Consider the following 19,201-nt stretch of genomic DNA (forward strand, 5'->3'; position numbering starts at 1 on the left):
TGAAAACCTGTTTTCATAGACGGCTGCTTTAACATCACAGTCACAAAGATCCTCACGCACATTCAGGGATTTTCCTCCTGTAAATTCTCCTTTTAGGAGTATTCAATAAACTCATGAGAACCAGCTGGAGAACACACAGTCCTCTTTGCACACACACACACATACACACACACACACACACACACACACACACACACACACACACACACACACACACACACACACACACACACACACACACACACACACACACACTCTGGCTCACACCTTTCAGAGCTGGGGTCCTTCCCTCAGTGATAAATGTCAGCCTCCCTCCTCCTGCACAGATATCGATGGTTATTTGGGCTTATTTCTCCAATCTGTTGTTCACCTCGGAGCGGAGATGGAATCCATTTCTGCCTGGTTGGCGGCAAGGGGGACTGTAGGACAAGGTAATTTGGCCGCCTGGCACCCTCCACTATCTCCCTGTCTGAGCTGCTGAGCTATCACAGCTTCTATTTCCAAAGTTTACCTCAAACAAACAACTGTGGCAGGCACAAAGCCCTCAGCTCCCTGCTCTGAGACGCACAAACTGGTCTTCAGCTGAAATGAAACAGAAGAGTTGTTTTACTTTGATCTGCTTTCACTGAAACAATCTCCTGGAGAAGTTAAAGAAAAAAACACACAGAAACAAACTTTTTCTCAGTCATTTCAGTTTACATCTGGTAAAGTTCACGTCCATTGTTACAGATTTCAACAGGTAAATCAAACTCTGAACATTTCATCTCCTCAGGGAACAAAGGCATCCTGTGGATATCGTTGTCTCCAGGTCAGAAATCCAGGACGCAGCGCTGAAGAAACGTAGTGTCAAAGCTTGGTAAAAGAGTGCAGCATCCTAAAAAAGAGCCCGTTCATGCAATCATAAAGAGTCCGATCAGGATACCAGTAAACATTAACCTCATTTCAGACTAAGGGACATCCTAAGGAGTTAAGATCCTAGCACCAGCTTTCCTTTAACATGGACCTGAACCCCAAAGATATGATTAAGAATGTCAGGAGGAAGCTAAACACTATTCATCTTCAGACTTTAGAGACAAAAAAAATACAGATCAGTTTAAAAACAGAAGAAGATCTTTGAATAAAATGCATCCATAGGTTTATGTTTTAAATACTATGAGCCACAGAATCAGGAGAAACACAGATCATTAAAGTGAGTCTGAGCAGCTTTTGTTTGAATGGCTCTTCCTCTTGAATCAATGAGCAAGGAATAAACGCTCCTCAGGTCCCCCCAGAGGGTCTGCTGGTACAGCAGGATCAAGGCCTCAGGTAGATCTTTGTGCTGTTTGTTTCAGGAGCATTCAGCCCTAGATAGTTTATAGAGTTAAAAGGTGTTTATGTCGGCCTGTTTTAACATGGCCTCAGATCTACACCAGACCGTCACCAGACCTACACCAGATCTTCACCAGATCTACACCAGATCTTCACCAGATCTACACCAGATCTACACCAGACCTTCACCAGATCTACACCAGATCTACACCAGACCTTCACCAGATCTACACCAGATCTACACCAGACCTTCACCAGATCTACACCAGGTCTACACCAGACTTACTGAAGTGATGAGGACACCTCATGAGGATCTCCTAACTGGTTCGAGACACATCAGAGGAATGGGCCTCAAACACCAAGGTCTGTCTATAACTTTCACCCTAAAAAGCCTCCAGAGCGGGGGCCAGTCAGAGTGAAGAGGGTTTGTGCAGCAGGGAGCCTTAAAGAGACAGCAGCAAAAACCACTTGTTTCAGACATAGGCTGAAATCAGGGTTTACTAAAACAGCAGAAGAAGAAATGAAGATTTATTTATTTTTGTTAAATTAAGTAAAGACACTATAGGGGCACCAAAGGGACAGAATAAAGACTACAAAAAGCACAATACCCCCTCTTTAAGTGTCATAGTGTTCCCCCCACAGCTACACTGTTACTGTGCTGCAACGCTGCACTACCCAAATCTAAAGCAGCACAGAAGACAGCAAGCGTTTTGTGGACATAAAGTCTGACTTCAGAGCCGTGTATGGTGTTCTTACAATAATACAATGAAGACTCAGTATCATGCAACTTTATCACAACACTTCACAACAACTTTTAGGTTCAGTCTGGACAGGATCTGAGGAGGTGAGAGGAGGGTGATGTGTTTTAAAAAGCTTTGGTCAGTGAATCCTTGTTGACTTTCATGGATCTTATAGAGAATAAAACAAATGGAAACCTTAAAAAAATAAAATAAAAATAAAAAACTTTGATCAGAGGACATGTCAGTGTTACCTCTAAGAGGTGACTGGTTTTGTGGAGGAGCTGGTAAAGTTTCGAACATAAAGGTTTTCTTGAAAGCAGCACAGGGTCACATCAAACCGTTTCATCGCCCTGAAGTTTATGGTGGGTCGGTGATTCCTGGCTAGATCAAACAATAACCTGTTTGAGGTCATTGTTCAGCAAAAGCTCCACAGACTCACTTTAAATGATCACACATAGAAACTTGAAGGCACTACCATGTCGAGGTTGGTGGAGTTTTCAGTTTTCAGTAAAACATTTTAAAAGTTACAGAAATCCTAAAACACATTTAAAAATCACAGTTTTTGGTGGATGGTGGCAGGAGTTAGCGGTTGTGTAAACATGTTTCTATGGACTGTAGACCAGTCCAGGAGGGACAGCAGAACAGGAATCCTGAAACATCTCGTTCAAACAGTTCCTGTGCTAACTCTGATCTCACTCCTCCATCCTTTGTTCTGAGCTCCGAAAACAGAAAAGCAGATTTCCTGCAGCCGACTGCTCTGAGACGTGAAGTGGTCCAACTTTCTGTCTGTGAGCCAGTCCAAGAGCTGACTGGCTGAGGCACTTTTTGATCTGGAAGCATATGGAATGATCATTTAAAGGAATCGAAGCTGCAGGAATACGACAAAGGATTTGGAGGGAGGAACAAAGGAAGTCAGAGGAAACTGCTCGTTTAGAAAGGTCTAGAAACAGAGGAGGGTTATTCATCTTAAACTTTCCACAGAGAGCCTGGGAACAGGCAGCCATGCCAAGGTGCAAATTGGTGAGATGTCAAAACCATTCCTGTTCTGTTGATTCTGAATGAACTGGCCTGCATGGCAGATTTATGAAAATCATATAAACAGACGGGGTTTACTCTACTTCTGTACGCACCACCACCATCTGATTGTTTTCTGCTGGACTGACCTAAAAGCTCACAGATCCTTGAGGAGCTGGGCTCATGAGTCAGAAGAGAGTTCAAAAAGAAAGAAGAAGGATGAAACATGAGTTGCAGTAATCTTTGAGGAGGGAGTTCATTAAAATATCATCTCTCTGTTTACATACTCTAAAACCTCTCTACATACTGTGATCTACAGAGTCCAGGCATGCAGACGGCATCTTTCAGGTGAGACCAGGTCTAAGAGCTCGTCTGTTCCTCGGCCTGCTCCTGGTGGAGAGATCTGCTTCATAAATAAATGTGGGACAGACTCAGGGTCTGCTCAGGTGGTGGACTGACCCAAACAGCGGTGATCAGGACCAATCAGAGGTCGGTGGTGATGACCGGTGTGACCCCGTGGATGAGCAGCGTGGGGCCCAAGTCCTGGGTCAGCAGGTCCAGCTGGTGTAGGTACGTGTTGTAGCGGCGGGTGTCAGCAGGGGGGCGGGGCAGGTACAGGAAGCGCACAGCAGGGGCGGGCTTGGCTGAGTCTCTGATCAGCTTGTTGACGGCCGACAGGTAATCGTCTGACAGGCGGGTGGCGTTGCTCGGGAAGCTGTTCACATAATCCTCCTCGTTGTCCTCCTCCTTCAGCGCTCCCAGCTTCTGTTCTTTGTTCCCATCCGGGATTTGGGATTTCTTACCCCACTCACCTTGCCGCTGCCAGTGTAGCGCCACCTGGTGGTCCCAGTTCACAGGGTAAACCTGAGCCTTGATTCTCAGGTCTTTTAAAAGCTGACCCAGCTTGGCCTCGGAGCCCCTCACGCTCCGCCCCTCCTCCACGCACAGGAAGAGACGCAGACGCGCTTTGCTCCGCCACGCTCTCACCATGTTCAGGATGCACGCCAGCTGCAGCAGGAAGAGCGAGCACGTGTCCACGTAGCTGCAGCTGTCGGGACGCAGGAGGTTGACCGGCCAGACGTCAACGTAGACCCTCTTCTGAGAGGGCGAGGGTGGAGACAGCGCCTGGGCGCGGTCAAAGTTGTTGAAGTACCTGGCGAGGACCACGTTCTTTAGCATCTTCATGGCGTCGGCAATGATTGCCACATACTCCTGGGATCCAAGAGTCTTTCCGTCCCCAAAATCCCCGTAGTCCTGCCTGTCCCCGGACCCCCGCAGTGAGGCAAAGTGGAAGAGAGGGGGCTGCTGCTCCTGCTCCTGTATGATGTCTGCCGTGGTACTGGAATGATTGTTAGAGAGCGTGGGATCAATCAGCTTGTCTTTAGGCAGGCAGTCATCGTAGAAACCCAGGACGAGAGTGTTCGGACGCATCCCACCTGGAGCGAAGAGAGCAGAGCAGAAATCAGCAGAAACAAACAGCTTCTGAGGTGTTTGGGTTTGGTGAGGAGCCACATATTGGTCATCAAACCAAAGGACAGACAGTAAGAGGAGTGCTGGAGTGAGGAGTGGAGGAGCTTTAATTCACAGTTCAAATAAAGGCTGAAAGAGTGAGGAGTGACGGGAGGCAGCCAGAGTCAGATCAGGAGTGCCACAGGGAGGAAAGCACGCATAAATTAGTGTTTGGAGTTTAAAACTGATCTAAACAATCCATAAAAATAAAGTGAGTGAAGGAACACGTCCCTGAAAACAAGCAGGAATTCATAGTCATTTTTCTCTGAAGCATAAGCATGCTTCAGCGTCAAAGTGGCTGTTGGAACCAAATTACTGACGGGCTGAGATGGAGGCTGTAATGAAACGGCTGAAGAGTCATTTTTAATATAAACACTGAAAGCTGAAGCGACAATTGGAAGCAAATCACTGAAATAAGACCAACGTCTGTTGAATGAAAATCAGGAGCTGAAAACTGTTTGACTTTAGGTCCAGGATGAAGTCAGGCTTTAAGAGTGATGACTGAGAGGAATCAAAGCTGCAGTTCAGACAGAAACACTCAGAGTGCCTTTAACACCAGAGCTGTAGGCAGCATCGCACTTTGACGGGCTGTTATTCCTAAACAGTTCACACAATCAGAGAAATTCCAACGGTTTGTAAAAGCTGAGACTGTGCCCTTTCAGTCAATATGTGGTTTTACTGTAATTTTACTCAGGCATTTAAGGAAGACCATGAATACACACAAGACTGCAGAGAAGTTTGGATTGCACGAGCACACAGAGAGAACAGAGATGAGTTGTCCTAAAAACGCCCCAACTGATGTTCCTTCTGATTCCCGGACTGAAGGAGCATCTGAAGGAGCATCTGAAGGAGCATCTGAAGGAGCATCTGAAGGAGCATCTTCATGAGAAATAGGTAACGTTAGATGAACTTCAGGATGTATGAAGCTCTCTATCTGGTTTTGACTTCCTATGCCTAATTACAGATTGGTGCTTGTACTGTGTGGTGACAGTGAACCAATCTTTTTTGTCAAATATGAGCAAAATTCATCATTGACAATGTGTAATAACTTTTTAGATCAGGGTACCATGCTGTGTTGTACTGTATATGTGTAAGTGTGTGTGTGTGTGTGTGTGTGTCGTGCAGTGTGTAAAGTAGCTCATGTATTCATTGTGTGATGTTAGAGCAGTAAACCAAGTCGTGTTTTTACAGTGTGAGATGGTTTGAGGCTTTTATTGTATGAATCCATGCTCCAAGCCTTAACTTACTGTTCAGTGAGCAGAACCAGCTCCTTTGGTTTCACTTTCAGTTTGTCCTATGACGAGGAGCAGCCATCCTTAGGTGGTGTGTGTGTGTGTGTGTGTGTGTGTGTGTGTGTGTCTAAGGGGAACTGCGTGGATCCTGGACCTTTTTTTAATTTACAAAATAAGAGACAAAGCTCATAAATGTAAACACACGTTTGTTTTTTCAAACTCTAAGTTACTTCTGTACAATTGCTTCATGCTGTTTGTCGTGTTTTCTCCTTCACTAAACCTCTAAAATCCAATTTCTGTTTGTGTTTTTTTCAGTATTTCAAACTGTTTTACTGTCATGTTTTACTGTCATATAACAAGCAGTAAATTGGAAATAACTCCAGATATTGAAAATTCAATGTGTTCCAGAAAAATGGGGCAGATTATTTACTCACAGGACTTTTTTGAATGTTTTATAGTCAAAATAAGCAAAAAGGTCCAGGCAGGTATTTTGAGGCTCAGGTGTTAAAGGGTCGATATCTGATTGCATCTGTGCAATAAATCCAGAAAGGTCTTCTGCTTTTTTTGAATCATAAATGTTTTAACATTTTATAATCAAAAGTAAATAACTTGAAAAAAACCTCAGAACAATAATATCTCCACAGGAGAAGCTCAGGCTGTCAGCCTCTGAATCCTCTGGGCGTGTGTTTGCAGACGAAATCATAATGCGCAGCATAAACTGAGAGACAGGCCGAGGAGTCGAGGGACTGATCCAAACCGTCATCTGATCTGAACCTGAGGAGGTGAAATTAGAAATGTAGTTCCTGTACAAGGAAACAAACTCTAATCCCTGCTCAGCGCAGCCTGAGGCCATCCCCTCAGATCTAATCCCAGATTTCCATGTCAGCTGTCCACTCTCTGTGTTCACTAACAGGGCTAGTTATGATATGTGATGATGATGATGACGAGGACACTGACCCAGCCCAGAGATGAAGAGGAGATGCTGGACTCCATGACGCACGGTGTCGGACAGTGTCAGGTTGACAAAAGCTTTGATGTTCAGGTGATCCACCAGGGACAGCCAGGAGTCGTACTGGGACTGCAGGGGGTCTGAAGGTAGAGTGTCTGTGGGGGGAGAAGAGAGGAGGGGGGTGAGCTGGCAGTGTAACAGCAGCATGTTGGGATTCAGAGGGAGACAGCCAGGAACAACAGAAACAGGAGTCAGTGACGGAGCTGGAGTTAAAGGTACAGCATGAGAGAGACCAGGCCAGATCCAGAGAAAAATACAGGGGGGGGGGGGGGGGGGGGGGGGGGCAACAGGCAGGAGGGTGATCCATCATCCAGCCCCCCCCCCCGCCCAGCAGTATGTGTGCATACCATGAACAGTCCCTGTGGTGCTCTGAGCTCTGGGTTTGGAGCATTCAGGTCTCCTGACGCTGACGTCCCCATGCCTTCATACCAAGCATGTACCATATGTTTACCAGCTGTCGTTAGGCGGGCTCGGGCAGTGCTCGGGTCCATGAGCCTGCAGCGCTCAGCTGAACATCACTCACTGACATATAGATGTGACTCTTACCAGGCGTGTTAATGAAGCAAATTCCCATTAACACTTTTCTCTGTTCAAAACAACCTTCCTTAGGATGCAAAGCAACAAGGTGATGCATCTACTTATAGTGAACATTCTCACAAAGAGCTTAACCCGTGTTTTAGCTCATGCTCTATCAGTCCTCTGTTCAGCTTTCTTCTGCTCTGACCTCCTCACCACAGAATCAGTCAGTTCAACCAGAATCACATCTGTTTCAGCAGAGGAAAACACAGGTCTCTCTTCTCTGATCAACTCCTCATCACAGGGTCGTATGGTTTACCGCCATTAATCCATCCCCAGAAAGTCCAGCCTGACCATAGACACTGAGAAAGCATAGAAGTAACCAATTTGAGCTCATTTTAAATTGTATTTGATTAACAGACAAATAAAACAAAGTGGAACTATTTCAGGATCTCACATGAAGTCTGATAGGGCCTTTAAGAGCACAGGCTCAGACTTCCTGTTCCTGATCATACGATAACACTTCAAAAAACTTCTCTGTAACCAAGCAGCTTCCTCCAGTCAAAAAATATGAAACAATGCTGAAGCTAGGGGTGGGCAAAAAAGCTTCAATATCATATCACAATATTTTCAGGAAATTTGCAATTACGATGTTTATGATGGTGCCGGGGGAAAAACGAACAACTTATTGTTAGAGGTTGCTGCTTCTGAATAACAGCCACTTTCCCAATCACTTACTACCACTACACAAGCTTGAAATGTAAACATAGTAAGCAGGTCAGATCCAGGGCCTCACACACAGCCTGGAGTTTTACCAGTCACATGCGCTGACAGAAAAATGTCTTTTGAGCCACCCAACCGGTCAGAGCTCCAGTCTTTACAGACGCTCCTCACGTGTATCCACAGCTTCCTGTCCATCCTGGGGTATAAACGCAGGACATGTTTGTTTCTTGTACTTGAGAAGTTTTAAACCTCAGGTGTGTTCTGAGGTGTGTTTATGCTGAACAGGACAGATTAAATGATCACATGTAAACAGTGAGGTGCAGATGCTGGAGCTGTTTCATCTGCTCACAAAGAAGTCCAGTAACTGTTTATAACATAAAACAAGCATGAATCTCACACTCTGTGGTTGTGGAGATACGCTGTGTTTATTTTCATCTTACAGCTTACATCACATAATGAAAGAGTTTGCAATGTTCGTTTCTGTTCCATTATATAGCTCTTCTGAAAAATAATTGTCATTCAGCCTGAAAGCAAACATCTGCGAGAATAAATTGATAATCTTCAGATACATTAGAGCAGCAATGGAGAGCTCAAAAACACAGTCCTCTTAAAAATAATTATCAGGATAAATGACTCTTTCATGTTTTTCAGGAGCGAGTGCCTCGTCAGTGCTCACGATGAGAGAGGGGCTCTTCACTGCCTAATGAACATGTCATTTCTTTGCCGCCGTGAAGCACTCAGAGGATTTGGATTCTGAAGACTCCATTCATAGCCGGTCCCAGTCTCTAATCAAGACATAAACCCCCCCAACACAATCCTCATAAGACAAAGAAAACAATCAATGACCCTGCTCCTCTAAAATCTGGGAGTGTGTTCCTCTGCCGAGACAGAAAGGAGACGCCTCCGGAGCATAGTGTGAGTGATTACTTCCATCCAAATAAAGCAGCAGCGGGGATCATAGAGAGAAGTCCAGCATGCTAAAAAGATCCACTGAGCGCCTCTCTGTGAGGCAGGGAGGCATTCTGCTAATCTGTATACTCACATATTTCCTCAAAGTAATTTAAAGTCAGTTTAAATAGAGACACTGATGTAAAGTGGCACCATGACTGCTTCTCCTTGAGGAGAATCGCTCGGCTTTATCCTCTTAAAATTCAGCAACAATGTTGAAGTTGAGAATCAAAACAAGCTTTTAGTTTTGTCGTTGCAGCCTCTAAATATCATAATAATGTTAAATTATGCAACAAAACTATATCCCAGCACTGTGGCTGATTTGTTTTGCTCATAATTAATGGCTGCCCTGTCACACTGTGCTGGTTGGGATGAGAAATGGTGCAGAAGGAAACGCTCAAGTACTCCTGATGAACTAACTTTGTCATGCAAGAAATGTTTGGAAGCAAAAGCAGAGAAGTTTCTGGATCATTCAGGAAACAACAAACTTCTGTGGATGTTTCAAAGTCCATCGTGACTGATGGGTCTGAGATAAATAAAGCGATGACCAGCTGAAGGGAGAGTCAGATCCTGCCTGTGGATTGGTTACCGTCCTCTGACTCCTGTGTAATCACCGAGTGTTGTAGAAATACTGATTTGATGATGAAACTGACACTTGTACTCTATCAGACTATCAGTCATAAAACTGAGAGCAGGGCTTAAGACTAACAGAGCAGCTAACAGAGTTCATGGGGTGTAAGAGGCAGCGTGCTAAACAAAAACAGACTCCAGCAGGTCCACCTATGAAGACTGAATGAATGAAATGATCCTTACTTAGATCTCCAAGCTGGACGTGTCCCAGCACGTAGAGTCCGCTCTTCTTGATGTCATTGATGAATGTGATGAGGCCCACGCTGCTGCGAGGATTGGAAACCATCAGCAGGACCTGAGGCCTCCAGAACTTCACGTGGTCCTTCCTCACGTCCAGCATCAGCAGGTACTTACGCACCTTTAAGAGAGCGGAGCAGAGAGATGGCAGCTTTAATTTGATATTCTGACCACATGCTGTGAGGGTGTATAGATGTTTTCAACCAGAAGGTCCAGAAATATGTAGTTCCTGGGAACACATACACAGAAACTGTGAGTTTCCTGTGGCCCACTGTTTGTCTGTTTCTCCCTCAGGCTGAAGAAAAGGTTAATTATGCAAAAAGTAACTGCAGCACACCACCAGACCAATAGAGGGGCTGAGACAACAAATGCTGTGCTGGTTTTGATTGTGTGTTTTTTTTTCACTGCAGATGGATTTATTGACTCCAGGAAGAAAATAAGCACTTGTAGCAAGCAGTTTTAAAAAGCCTAAGAGAGCATGGACCAGCAAACCAGCAGACTACTCTGCTGCCAAAGCCTGCATACTGCAGCCTGAATACTGAACCCATCAAAAGACGGCTTCCAGCCAGATGCATCCTCAAACAGCTTTAGATCCTTATTCAGGACTTCTTTTGTGTTTGAACAGCTGTTGAAAACTGGATCCACTGACATGGTGAAGGTCTACGCTGTACAGGATCACACTTTGAGCGCGGGCAGCTGTGGCTCAGTGGTAGAGTCAACAGGAAGGTCGGTGGTCCTATTCCAGCTCCTGCAGCCACAGGCCAGAGTGTTCTTGTGCAAGAACCCTGAATGCTCCCACTGTTGGTGTATGGATGGCTATGTCTGATAGATAAAGTGATGGTTCCTATGATGGAATATTAGGTACCATAATCACTTGATAGGTACACATTCACACCATCAGGCTCAAAGACGACCATTTTTTATTAGGTACTAAACTAAGTCCATCACAGCTGGGGGTCATTTTATTGAAGGGCCGTTCACACAACAATGGTTTTAGGATGAAACTCAAAAGTATTGCTGTGTTTCAGCCTGGTGTTTACACAGAACAGTGTTTGAGCTGACCTAAAACTTCTGAAAACGGCCTCTGGAGTGGCTTTTTTCTGAAACGCTGCAGCCACCGATGCCATGTAAGCAGTAAGCCTGTGTTTTCAGTGGAAACACATGCTCCACTTTGCGCATAGAACAGCACAACAGTCCAACAGTAGCCCTGTTACACTCATGGTGATCTATCATGTTGAGCTTGTGCTGCTCAATCTGTGACTGTCTTTAACAAAATGAGCATCTGTTGCTCCACTCCTGCTCTTAGCATTCACCAACACACCAGATGATCAACTCTACTTCAAAAGCTGCTTCTGGACAAGACAGTAATAGCATCAACTACAGGCCAGGCATGATTACTAAAACACTGAATTTTTTCTCTGCGTTTTTGCATTTGTGGGAGAAAAGTGAACGAGGCCTAAGAAACAAAAACTGCAGATGATACACCAATCAGAAAGCAGAGTCCCTCCTGGCCCCCTTAGTGCCTACACTTATCTGAGGCTTGCAGATGAGATGCCTCTAAGTTGGTTTTAACAAATTTATCAGTTTTCAGATTTGATGTGACATTCCTCATACTTTTACAATCACTGTAGAATTTTAATGAAAACATTAGAAAGAAGCTGTATATAAAGCCCAGCTCCTACCTACACTTAATGTGTGTTCTTCTGCGTTTCTCTTTCCTCTCTGATTGGAGACGTGTGCAGGAAGGGGAAGTAACTTTTACGGATCATTGGAGCATTTCGATTTCACATGGGCTCCATGCAACAGCCTCTAATAAACCCAATAATGACTTCCACATCTATACTGTGTATCATTTGGCATGCACAAGGGGAATTCATTTGTTGAATTAATCACTTCAGTTAAAAATATAATGAGGGTTAGTTAATGAACTAATCTGAAGTAAAATGAGATGCAGGTGCTGTTTATATTTCAGATGTAAGTATGTAATTTAGCCAGCACTCAGAGGCTCAGCTTGACTGATTCGCTCCCATGATTTAGTTGTGATGGAAGCATCAGACCATCTGAAACTTAATTATAAAGAGGAGTTAACAGGAGCACAAAACGCCTCTAAACACAACACTCAAACCAGGTCCTTGGCTGCTAGTCTCAGACTGTCCCGAGTCTTTCAGTTTGAGGTTCAAGAGGTAAAGAAAACGGAAGGGCTCCTTCTGGACAACCCCCTGGGGAGGTGTTTTGGGCATGTCCACCTGGGAGGACACCCTAGGGTAGACCCAGGACACGGTGGAGAGATTACGTCTCTCGACTGGCCTGGGAACGCCTTGGTGGCCCCTCAGAGGAGCTGGTGGAAGTGGCCGAGGACAGGGGCCATGGGTCTTTGCTGATGGCACTGCTGCCCCCTCGACTTGGACCAAAAAGCAGATGAGCGGGGGAAAATGAGATTAGATGAGTTACCACGTTAGTTGTATTGTCAGCCTGGTGCGCCGACGTTTCTGTAGGCTAACGTGACAACAAGCTAACACTGTCAGTTTGTATGTAGTTTAGTAGCTGTCTATACTTAGCTCAGCTGGAAGCCCGGTGCTCTGAGACATGTCTGTAATGTGTAACGTTAGTGAATCCTGGTCATGTCCTGCCAGTCATCTACCAAGCAGAGCTAACGTAACCTCACTCTTCATTTTATTGATAGACTCTCAAGTTTGAACAGACCACTGCAGAATAACTGCTGCACGTGGGTTGGAGGCAACATTAGCACAAACAGATTAGCCCTTTTAGCCTTTAGCTTGTGTTCTATCCTCCTCCTGTTTGTCTTTCTTCTGCTCTTCTGTCCTTTTTCTGTCTGACAGTTAGGCTCCAGTGTCCACCATCACTACTAAATTAATCACAGAAATCATTTAGAGCAGAGAAAACTCAGATCTCTCTTCTCACTGATAAACTTCATCAGCCGGCGTGGTGTTGTCATGGTAGTCATGCTGTAAATCAATCCTGTCCTGCTTAAGTTGATCAGGAAGCTAAGCAGTATTATTTTGAAATAATCTGTAACCTAATATTGTTGCTGATAACCTTATTGTTAAGTATGGATTAGGATCAGGCAGATATCTAGAAGAGAGACTTTTCAAGACCACTAAGAAACTCCTTACAGGGACTTAAAAAAACACCCACAGTTAGAATCCAACCACATTTAGCTGATGTGATGTCAGAAAGTGGTTCAATGCTAACTTTAGGGCTGGGACGATATGCTGTTCTCCCGATTCAATTTTTTTTTTTTTTTACAATTCCTGGGGTGCCAATTCGATTTAAATTGCATTTCTTCCATAGTTCCCTTCTTTAACATCAGTAGATAGATTTGAAGAATAAAAAGTCGAAACTTGAAGAAAAAAAATCACCATTTAAAATCTAAAACAAATCCCAATGCTATGTTACATGGATTTTTTATCCTACCCCCATTAACTTTAGATAGCCCTTAAACAACAAGTAAATTCAGTGTCCCACCCTTATCAGCACACCGTATTCAAACTCTAAAAAAAGCTTTCAGAGTTTCTTAACCAATTTTTTAACCAGAAGAGGGCAGATCAGAAGAGCTGACGTAGCTGTTGTCAAAAGACTGACTCAAACATGTTTTATTTTAAATTATCATCATGAAGATAAGACGATAAATTTGGAGATCTGAACCATTCATCATTCTGAAAGTTGCTGATTCATCATTAAGATGTAGATCTGTCAGTGTTTCTGTAAATGAGCAGTAGCTCCACATCACAGGAACTTTTTTGAATCCTTCAGGTTGTATCGGGTCACTGGTCAGCGTGCCATGAGGACTACACACAGCTGTGTTCACTGAACTGTTTCATGTTGTAACTGTGAGTGAGCATTGATGTGCAGGGACGGTACGGGTCACACACATATTGAGCATACTCAGCTGTGAAGTTTAGATCACAATGAACCCTCTAACAGAGCCGTCATTGGGGTTCTGCTCCTGCTCTGATGAGGTGGCACCAGGGTACCAGTACCCATCTGAACCTGCAGCCTCCTAAGACTGATCCTCCCTCAGCTTGAATCCTGGGGGAATTAATGATCCTTAACTCAGTGATGACGGGCATTATGTGACATTCACAATGCAGGACTTAGTTGTTTTGAAGGGACCATCCTACCTTCGTCCTTGCTTTGGCATGCTTCTCTGGCCTGTGTGGACCAGGAAAAACAGCAGCTAACAAAGGCTGCCTGGCTGTTGTGGTGTAGGTCAAGGTCCTGAAGCTGCAGAACGTTCATGTGTGTTTAAACATCCATCATTTAAAGCCAAGATGCAACCATTACTGTCATAATCACCTTCACTGTTTCCATGCTCTCGCCCCATAATTGCCATAAAGTGAAGAAAACGAGGCCTCTGAGGCTGCGTCCAACTGCCTCCACTCATCTAATCATCTGTCTCTCTATATCTCTCCATTTCCCCCTGTCTTCTCATCCATCAGGCTATCATTATTCCTCCGTCGCATCACTCTCATCCATCACTTAGTTTCTCAATCACTCATCCCCTCTGCCGGCCTGTATCTCTCCCCGCCATGATACCATCAGCGTTTCTTGCCTCAGTTTGTCTTTCTCTCTGTTCTCTTTTTCTCATAAACACTGTTGTCATCCGCCCGTTATCTCTCAGCGGGTTTTATTTTGGTTTGAGCTGCTGTGTCGCCTGTCCCTGCTTCAATGTCACCCAGTTGGCGCTCTGCCACACAGGCTCCTTCTTCAGGGAGGAGATGCGTACATGCACACACGTGGAGTCTGGAGACCAATTAGTTAAATGGTTTTAACGGGACTGGGATCTGTGCCAGGCAGTCATGGTTCCACTCCTGCATGGATGTTAGCCGTCATTTTCAGCCATTCTTAAACCCTTGTATACAGACGGTGTCTCCCTTCCCTTTTCTGTCTCTTTGTGCTCTTTGCTTTAAGATTGTGTTGGTACGTTTTTTCACCTGTTACAGTTTTTGGGGTGCTGAAGTGAAGGATTTATATATGAAAAAAATTGACTTTGGATAAAAAAAAAAAAATAAAAAAAAATCTAAAAATCGTAAAACAAAAAATCCTGATAATATATGAAACTATTTTTTTTTCGCACCCCTACTTTCCACCACATTGTTTCCTTCATCTGGAGTTTTAATCCATGTGCATCTTGTTTCTTGATATTTTGAATTAGCATCACCTTCTTGTCATTATGTTCCAGCTGTTGCTGCAGTCTCACGGTCTTTGTGAACCCTCGGTGGTCTCTTTGCCCCTCCATGGTCTTGGGGACTTCTTCCTGTTTGGCTTTAGCTTTAAATGCACATGTGGTCATTTGGCAGCACCTGGTGAGGCTTTGTGTCTCTATGAGGTCATTTTGCATCTTTGAGATTTTGAATGCACAGTGTTCTGTCTCTATGCAGCTCATGGTCTGAAAAGTTTAGTCTTCCTTTAAGGTCTAACTGCACAGCGTTCTTGTCTTTGCTGCATTTTGACGTCCTGCAGCTCTTCAAGGTCTTTTTTTGTTTCTGCTGTTTTAACTCTACTTGGTTGTTGTTGCATCTTTAAACATTTTGAAGCTCTTGAGAATATCTTTTTTCTGTCTTTTTGCAAGTTTTTACAGCAAATATTGTGTCTCTTGCATATATTTCAGAACCTTATCGTAGATTTACATGTTTATATGTTTGGTGTTTGTCTCGTTGTGCTTTGTTAGTGCCTCCTCTATTTAACATGCATGCCCTGATAATGATTATCCCAATTAATGATACTCTTGCATCTCACAGTAGGGCTCATTTTCTCTTTTAGGTGTTTTTTGTTCCTTTGGCCTTTTATTTTGATTTATTATATATTTGATTCTTTTCATGGTTGTTCCCACTCTCTGTGCCCATCTCTGATTTGTTCCTGGGTATTATTATTGTCTCATTTCACTCAATAGATTGACTTTGCGACAGTAAATGTTAACAGTCACTTATACACAGGCCCTGGTCCAGGTGGCCCTCGGCTCCTCATCCATCCGTGATGCTAATAAGCCAGCTCCCCATTACTTTCTGATGAGAGGCTGGGTTCACGGCTCCATGCCCTTTCCCTGAGGCCCAGCAGGAATCTTTTAAATATTTCATCATTGATTTCTCTGCAAGATGTTTTACCATTGGATGAGTTTTATATTAAATTTGGACCATCTCGCTGCACTCAGAGCTACATCCTCAGGATATTGTCTGACCTTCTCTTTACCTATCACCTCCTGACTCTGGAAGAAGGGGCTGACCAATCACATTCAAGAGGCAGGCTGTGCCACCCCTGCGGCCCTGCCACCCTCACAGCTTGGGTTGAGAGAAACACCAGAAGAAGAGGAGTAGAAGAAAAACATGATGAGAAGAGGAGAGGGGGGATGATGAGGAGGATGGGGAGGAAAGCCCAATAAGTTAAGTGGTTGTAATAATGTTCTGCCTCCAGACAAGCTGCTGGCAAACCGCACTGCACTCAACCCCCAGCCCACAACCCCCCCAGCCCACAACCCCTGCCCACAGCCTTGGCAGCCGAGCCCCTCGGCATCAGGCCCTCCTGGCAACAGACGCCCCTCTCCTTGAGAGCAACAGGCCCAACGAGCAGAGGACACAGAGAGCGGGAGGATATAAAGCCGTGTGTCTGTGTGTGTGTGTGTGTGTGTGTGTGTGTGTGTGTGTATGTGTGTGTGTGTGTGTGTCTGTGTGTCTAGTAAACCTGATATAAACACGATAGATAGACGCCGTAGGAACAAGCAGGCAGTGTTGTGTTTATGCATGAGCAAAAAATAGTCTGAAAGGGAAGTGTGTGTGTGTGTGTGTGTCTGTGTGTGTGTGTTTGTGTGCTAAATGCAGGGGGTTTGGCTGAGAAGACACAGAAAACATCAGTTTGTCTGCGCCTTTGTGAGTGTGTGTGTGTGTGTGCGTGTGTGTGTGTGTCTGCATGTCTCTATAAAGCTGATGGAACGATTGCTTGGCAGACGAACAGGCTCTTGTAAAGCTGAGGGGATGAGATTTTAGTTGCTCTGGTAATGACAATGCAGTATTGAGATTGTATGTCTGTGTGTGTGTGTGTGTGTGTGTGTGTGTGTGTGTTTGTGTGTGTGTGTGTGTGTGTGTGTGTGTGTGTGTGTGTGTGTGTGTGTGTGTGTGTGTGTGTGTGTGTGTGTGTGTGTGTGTGTGTGTGTGTGTGTGTGTGTGTGTGTGTGTTTGAAAGGCTGTGTGTGTGTCAGACCTGGTGGAAAATGAGAGCCTGGCTGATGTAGCCCCAGCTGGAGGTGGGACTGAGGTAGTGAATCACTACGAGCAGCAGCAGCATGAAGGCGATGCTGGCTGAGGCGTAGATGGCGTTGATCAGAAACATCATGACGGCGCAGCCAATGATGCCCAACACGCAGGTGTGCCAGGTGAAGTAACGGAAGGTGGGCCTGAGGAGACAACAGGGAGGGGGGGGGTCAAAATTGGGGTTGAAGTAATAATCAGAGAAGATTCAGAGAATTAAATTAACGAGCTCTGAGATTTGGGAATCAACTCAGGTCAAAATAAGAAAAGTACAAATTTAAAACATTAAAACATATTTTTAAGGTCGCTCCAGAGGAGAATAAACACTGTGCTCTGATAGATTAGTCTGTATTTGCATCATGCATACAGATAAAGGAGGGCTGCGTAGCCCTCCAGACAGTTTTAGGTCTAATCAAGAGGACAGGACAGTGGACTGAGCAGGAAACCAGGAGTGACATTCAGTGAAAGGCCTCAGGTCACACCTGAACCTGTGCTGCCTGCCTGTGGTTCAACCACGAGGCCAAAGCAGCCACCCCTCCAGGCATGTTTAGATCCCACTGAAGGAGATCAGGACTGTGCACTCCGCACACTTTTCTTTGGAAATTTATGACAAAAACTCTTCTCTGTGTCAGACACACTGCAGAGTTTAAGTTGAACATGGAGCAGATCTCAGGTCTTCACAGGTCTTCACAGGTCTTCACAGGTCTTCACAGGTCTTCACAGGTCTTCACACCGTCACGTGACAGTCATCCACATGACATCCACATAACACAGACATTTTAGCACGGTTTGAGGATGTGCTGTTAAGCGTAGCACAAACATGAAGTATCAAAGTGTCTTTGGGACAGTCCAGCTCTGGCTCCACCATTACTACTGAATGAACCTGTCACTACCAGCTCTTCTGTTTCCTTTCAAGTTTTAACTGTGAGTAATGAGGAGCAATCCTTTGTTAGCCAAACGCTCACATCAAACACACGTGAAGAGGAACCTCCCAAACCAGAGTTCTTAGACAGAGAGGGATTACACAAAGCACAGAGGATCTCAGTGAAAACACGCCAGGAATGAAATCTGCATGTCCTCTGTGCAGCCGCTCGTACCAGCTAATGAAAAAGGAACTTCATCCTGAATTATTCAAGTCTGGCAAGGGCAAAGAAATATGTCTTTAGTCAGGGTATTACCACTTAGTGACCTTATTCCCACACTGTTAAGTCCACTGTTAGACAGCATTACATTTTTCAGAAGAATCTGGTTTGATCTTCCTCACACTTTGATCCCCTTTAGCCCTGAAACAAGACAGATTGGACTCTTTATTCATCTCAAGATCTAAAGCCAGGGAAACGCAGACTTTCCATTTGGAGGAGCTGAAGGTGTTCACTGAGGTAACCACAGAAAACTTTCTGTCACTTGAAACTCACTTTCTAACTTCAGTCTCATTGCTGGGGATTAGAGTGTCACACACACACACACACACACACACACACACACACACACACACTAACACGCACGCACACACACACGCACACACACACACACACGCACACACACCACACACACGCGCACACACACACACGGACACACACACGCACACACACCTCACACACACAAACGCACACACACACACACGCACACGCACGCACACACACACACACACACACACACACACACACACACACACACACACACACACACACACACACACACACACACACACACACACACACACACACACACACACACACACACACACACAGAGGAAATATGGACACAGTTTACAATGGAAATAAGACTAAATAAAAGTCATGAGATGAGTTATTTCTTTCTTCCACTGACATGTGAAGCTTTTCCTTGAGCTCTGAACTGTTCTTCTCTGCACATTTTCTCACCCTGTAGGTTTGAATTGACTGAAAATAGTTCCTGACCCTTTAGTAAGCCACATTTCCACCAAGCAGACGGGTCTGTTTGTCTCGGTACAGTGCGCATTTTGTGGTGTTTCCACTGACTTATCCTGGGACAGATCCCCAAATAACCGAGACGAGCCTGCCTACTTTTAGGGACCCCTTTGTATGGGTGCCA

General features: G+C 44.8%; 1 protein-coding gene across 2 annotated transcripts in view; it reads right to left on the bottom strand.

The window, feature by feature from the left end:
- Positions 1–419: 419 nt before the first annotated feature.
- The window catches only part of LOC141797891 (solute carrier family 12 member 9), a 109,338-nt gene continuing 90,556 nt past the window's right edge, over positions 420–19,201 (bottom strand). Inside the window, exons 10-13 of one of the 2 annotated variants that reach the window (XM_074679580.1) lie at positions 17,082–17,274; positions 9,813–9,987; positions 6,761–6,907; positions 420–4,498 (exon numbers count right to left, since the gene is read on the bottom strand). In XM_074679580.1, the coding sequence (XP_074535681.1) occupies positions 3,546–4,498; positions 6,761–6,907; positions 9,813–9,987; positions 17,082–17,274 (1,468 nt within the window). In that variant the 3' untranslated portion in view covers positions 420–3,545. Of the gene's footprint in view, positions 4,499–6,760; positions 6,908–9,812; positions 9,988–17,081; positions 17,275–19,201 lie in introns of those variants that run through there. The other variant, XM_074679582.1, reaches the window with a different exon arrangement.

This window comes from Halichoeres trimaculatus, unplaced genomic scaffold, assembly GCF_033239565.1.
Source record: "Halichoeres trimaculatus isolate MK-OKI-2021-1 unplaced genomic scaffold, fHalTri1.1 fHalTri1_scaffold_9, whole genome shotgun sequence".
NCBI lineage: Eukaryota > Metazoa > Chordata > Actinopteri > Labriformes > Labridae > Halichoeres > Halichoeres trimaculatus.